The following is a 5000-nucleotide window of genomic DNA, read 5'->3' on the forward strand; positions in this document are numbered from 1 at the left end:
AAGATGAGTTGCAGTGTACAAGCTTTTTGAAAGTCGTGTAGATACAATGAGAGGCTGGCAACTACAATTGCTCGTATTAATCGACTTTTACTAACAAGGCGGAGTCAAATTATAATACAACCAGCTTAAATAATGTTCCGCCACTGAGTTTAAAAACCTGTCATGACAGATAAAAACTTAATAAGTTCTAACTCTCCATCGACCCCTGTCCGCAGTATAGAGAGAACACAGCTGACAGATATTTTGTAAATCGGCACAATTGTGTTAGGATTTTTGTTTCGTTTTTGCCCTTTTTCTCATTGGGTCTTTCCAGTGGTCGTGTTCCCCCGGTCGTATATAAGGCCGATATTTTCAAGGGGTTTTCGGATAACGCTGTTTTCTCTTTTCTTGTGAATCGGGCAAAATAAAATAAGGTGATTGGTTAGCTGGTTGGTTGGTTCGTTAACTGGCGATCTATTTGGACAAAGAATGTAGCTGTATGTAAGGGATCTTCTGAATATCGTGTTTTTGTTTCTATGAAGTGCGCCTCATTTCTTCGAAAAAAAACCAACATGGAGGTATGGTCAAAAAGTATGCATGACCGTCACGTTTCAACTGACCGTTCTTAGAATTAAGCTGCTACCAAGCTCAAAGCCAGCTATGATGGGTGATCATTTGTCTGTATTGACCATATTTTACTATGAGTATTAATGGAAGAGAAATGATATTCTGATGATGTTCACAATAAATACGTAATTGTCGTTAACATAAGTATTATTATGACTGTTCTGATTACCAAATTTAGCGATGTTTTCTGGCATGATCTCACCGCTGTCTTCGCCAATGCTGTGGTAATTCAATCATGCTGATGTAAGCAAAATATGAGCTGCATATGTTTGCGATCCAAACATTTGTTTTTAATGTGAAGAATACATAATTAGATGTGAAGTAATTTAATCCCATGACATGCCATGTGAACGCAAGCAGTTAGAAAATGAAAAAGTCAAATTTTAAAAATAACCCAGTGAAAAAGCATAAAAGCACGAGGCAGTTTTTGAACAAAGACAATTGAACAATCTGGAAGTACAACAAGTGTTACTTTGAAATATATCTTGAGAAAATCTTGGAAAACAAGCCGTTTCATCGCTGTATCTATCAATTCTAACCGAGATGGCAGAGGCACTATCACCGTCACCAGAGTGTGCAACATGCGAAAGGAAAAAATCATTGGTAAGCAAAATATGTTTGTTTTGACAGTTCATTTCTTTTCCAGCCGATTACGTTTTATATCAAAGTTTACGCGGTACAGAACAAATGTAAGAGCTCTTGGCCACTCGGTTTATATTATTTACTCATTAATAAAAGTGAATAAAAAAACCCGCTCAAGGTAACGAACTATACGGACTGAAAACAAACGACATCTTCAAGTCATATTTTAACTGCTCCCAATCTAAAGATTACTACAATGCCAAAATCAAGTCGTTTATGGTGTTTTTACGGCGTAACTGATATGATTTGAATGAGTTACACAAAAAGACGATTGAAGTCTTGACAGGTGTTTGATTGCCATGTTCCAGATCTGTAGGTTTCACTGCACATCCGACTCATGGATGAGGCGACGTTGCCTAGGTTCATTATCGGATATTTTTTCGTAGTTGTTCGTCGTTCGCTTTTGCCGTAGTTCAATATTCTGAGTTCTTTACTTGGTTCCTGACATAAATACATTTTCATAGTTATATTGGACAACAACAGAGTCACTGAATTTTTCTTAGACTTACACATGCAGTGTTTTGAAAATAAGTTATCGACAGAAGAAGGTCTGGGCCTCGGAGAAACGAGAAGCTGGCTTGTTCTTATGCGTTGAATATTTATGTTATTCAGTATTTACTACAATGCATTCGATTCCATACAAAAATTATTTTAATTGTTGAAAATACTAGCAGTGACCACTTACTACATTAAACCTTGTTTCGAACGGCCATAGTTTGCAAGCCTAGATGGCAAATCCGGACATTAACAAGGAAGAGGTTTTGGCAAAAATTTAGAAGTAACGAATAAAATTCCGTGACTTGTTCCGGTAAATCGTTTCAGTTGCGGTTTAATTCTGATTACTTAATAATCATTATTAGCATTTTACAACACGGCCAACTTTCAATGACGTCACTGCGTTTGTAATAGTTTAATTATTTTAGGCAGATTTTTTCTACGGCCATGACACGACAAAAAATATTCAATTTGTGTGATTTTCCGACATCTTTTGATATCCAAAACATGATCAGAATATATATGTGACAAAAAGCGAACCATTCTCTTCCCCAGCACTAACGAGTAGCCGACCACGTGACCAAAAGAAACGGAACGGCGTAATGGACCTTTTCGGCGATACGGCGGACTTTTGGAATTCTACTGTTTCAAATAGCTATTATGGAATGCCCGGAGGGGGAGGGGGGAATTAGCATGTATTTGCCCCGTAAGCATCCCATAATAGCTATTTGAAACAATCGAATTCAAACTGGCCGCCGTATCCCCGAAAAGGTCCATTGTCGATCATTCTGCGAAATCCTGGGAATTATCATCTGAAATTGACAAGCGAATTGGATAAAATCAAGCGATGTTTTCCAAGATTGAGCCGGATAACTGCTTTATTACGAATAGATTGCCATTGATTCGCCTTTACGGTTAGAAAAACTTTGTTTCAGAAGTTCACTGCAAGATATCGGACAAGCCTTGTTGAGTCACTTCCGAATATAAAAATCATATCGCAGTTTATATGTTATGTGCAGATGACAGACAACAAAGTTCTCGTCACTTTCTAAACATATACACGATACGATACGATATGATACGATGCGATACGATACGATACGATACTTTATTTTACGTGGAGTTAAATAAAGTATTTTGCATGAACAATAAATCCATCCACGATGGCATGGCCATTCAGATTCGCTATAGACTACGACAGGTTTCTATTAAAACAAAGAAATAACACGTGATGGTATGTTTTTGTTTTCTTTTTTTTTTTTTCATCAGATAATTACTTGCGAGAGTAAACAACACACTTTCTGCAAGCGTTGTGTGACAACCTGTCTTGAGTCATACATGACAGCAAAGAATGCGAAAGGTGGATTGATAGCCGGGTTAACCTGTCCTTTGGAGGAAGCTTGTGGCTCGCGGCTTGAGTCATTCCTTCTACAAGACATTGTGGGTCAGCTTCCTAATGACCGAGGTATTGTTGTTAAACAGCTCAGAGGGCGCAGAAACTCTGCTGTCACTTGCCAAAACCACCAATGTCCGTTCATGTTTTACCATCATGAGCGCATCGATTTTGAAGTTCTCTTCACAACGTGTCCCGGATGTCGTGAAGCCTACTGTCTCACGTGCAAGAGCCGCCTTAGCTCCCAGGGCTTTCGCGACCACATTTGTCCAATCAACGAAGATGACGAAATCACTGACAAGGACATTAGCCGAGGACTACTTGCAGCACTCACTGGGACTTTATCGATACCGTGTCCCAGCAAGCATTGCCAGTCGTCTGATCAGGACGAACATCTGGTAGCGAAAGAACCGGCGGATTGTAACGCCGTCAAGTGTGACAGATGTCAACGATTCTTCTGTTACATTTGCTTAAAAGACCTGGGCACGAAAAGGCAAGAAGCACACAACAGATTCCCGCACAGGTAACCGCTGATACCAGCATTCTAATTAATGTAGACATTAGGAATTCCGATTAGAGGGCCTCAATGGGGTTAATAACCTTTTGATAGCTGCAAAAGGGGCCAAAAATTTAGCCTCAAGGTTTAAAAATTGGAAAATTTTAACCGTTAGTCGCATAAAATGCTAACCGTAAAACAAATTTAGCTACGAAAGTGAAAGTCTCAAGAGCTCTTGTCAAGACTTTTTGTGTTTTGTGGCTTGGTAATACAGGGAAAAGCTGAGAGACTCAATATCCTTATAATGGTACTTTTTTTCCATCCCGGAATGGTCCTAGGATCTTAAATATGTTTTACAGTGATTAACCATCCCGCCAATTGTAGTCCTAGAAGAAATTTTGTAAAAGCAAACAGTTAAGATATTTTTCTGTTATGTTTCATCGTAGAAATGTTAAGATGGCAGACGCTCCACGGTGTTGGCTTTTCGACGACGAGCAACGAGGTCAAACTGAAAGTGAAGCGCTGCAAATTCGACAAGTCATTGCTGTCATGGAATTCATGTCTTCACTTGCAATTAGCAACGAGAGAAAAGCAACTGTGCTGAATCAAAATCGTGAGTGGCTAGGGGAGGATAACTTTGCTTACTTGTCAAAGAGGAACCACCTAAAGAGAAATGACAGATGCGTCTTCATGTAAACTTTAAAATTTGTGATCTTTATCTTTATCTTTACGCAGTAATCCAATGGAAACACGATTGATTGATTGATTGATTGATTGATTGATTGATTGATTGACGACTGTTTCTGTCAGGAGCCCATCACGAGGAGCGTGCAACTCCCATACTAAGCTTATGACACAGCATTTTTAAGACCCGTTCATTTTTAGGCTTCTTTTCCCGCGAAATAGATCAGTTCCGGTCTGTATGAGCGCGCATCGGTAAGGAAAAAAAATGGCAGTTTTTCTTTTTAATCTTCCTTTGAAATGATGACGTCAGTTAAAACTCAAGTCCGTGCTTGTGATTGGTCACTGAGGTTCCTGCGGGGGTCTAAATTCGCGGTAAATTCAAACTAAAAATAGATCAGTCTGTGAAAACGCCGTGACAGGAATATGGAGTAGTTGCACTCACCTAGCCATGGGCTCCTTTTTCTGTTTAACAATTTTCGCATGATGAGTAGAACGCGAAGTTTAAGGGGTGGACCATTTGACTTTTTAGAGGGGAGGGGTGGGTGATTTGGTACAGGCATGAATATTTTTTAAACCCTTACATACACTAGGGAATTTTTTTCTTGGGACTCGTGTATGCATGATATTTTTTTTTCTCCGTGTAACAAACTCTTTTTTAGGCTCACTGAACGTACGTAAATTTCT

The 5000-nt window shown here is 39.1% G+C and overlaps 1 protein-coding gene across 1 annotated transcript in view; it reads left to right on the forward strand.

Annotated features, from left to right (window-relative positions):
- The first annotated feature begins 1064 nt into the window (after positions 1–1064).
- LOC145493270 (E3 ubiquitin-protein ligase RNF14-like) overlaps positions 1065–5000 on the forward strand; it is a 5142-nt gene continuing 1206 nt past the window's right edge. The window contains exons 1-3 of the mRNA XM_081472694.1: positions 1065–1209; positions 3013–3659; positions 4079–5000. The exon at positions 4079–5000 is cut by the window's right edge and continues 1206 nt beyond it. Of these exons, the coding sequence (XP_081328820.1) occupies positions 1150–1209; positions 3013–3659; positions 4079–4328 (957 nt within the window). The 5' untranslated portion in view covers positions 1065–1149 and the 3' untranslated portion in view covers positions 4329–5000. The remainder of the gene's footprint in view (positions 1210–3012; positions 3660–4078) is intronic.

The sequence above is a fragment of the Orbicella franksi genome, chromosome 7, assembly GCF_964199315.1.
Source record: "Orbicella franksi chromosome 7, jaOrbFran1.1, whole genome shotgun sequence".
NCBI lineage: Eukaryota > Metazoa > Cnidaria > Anthozoa > Scleractinia > Merulinidae > Orbicella > Orbicella franksi.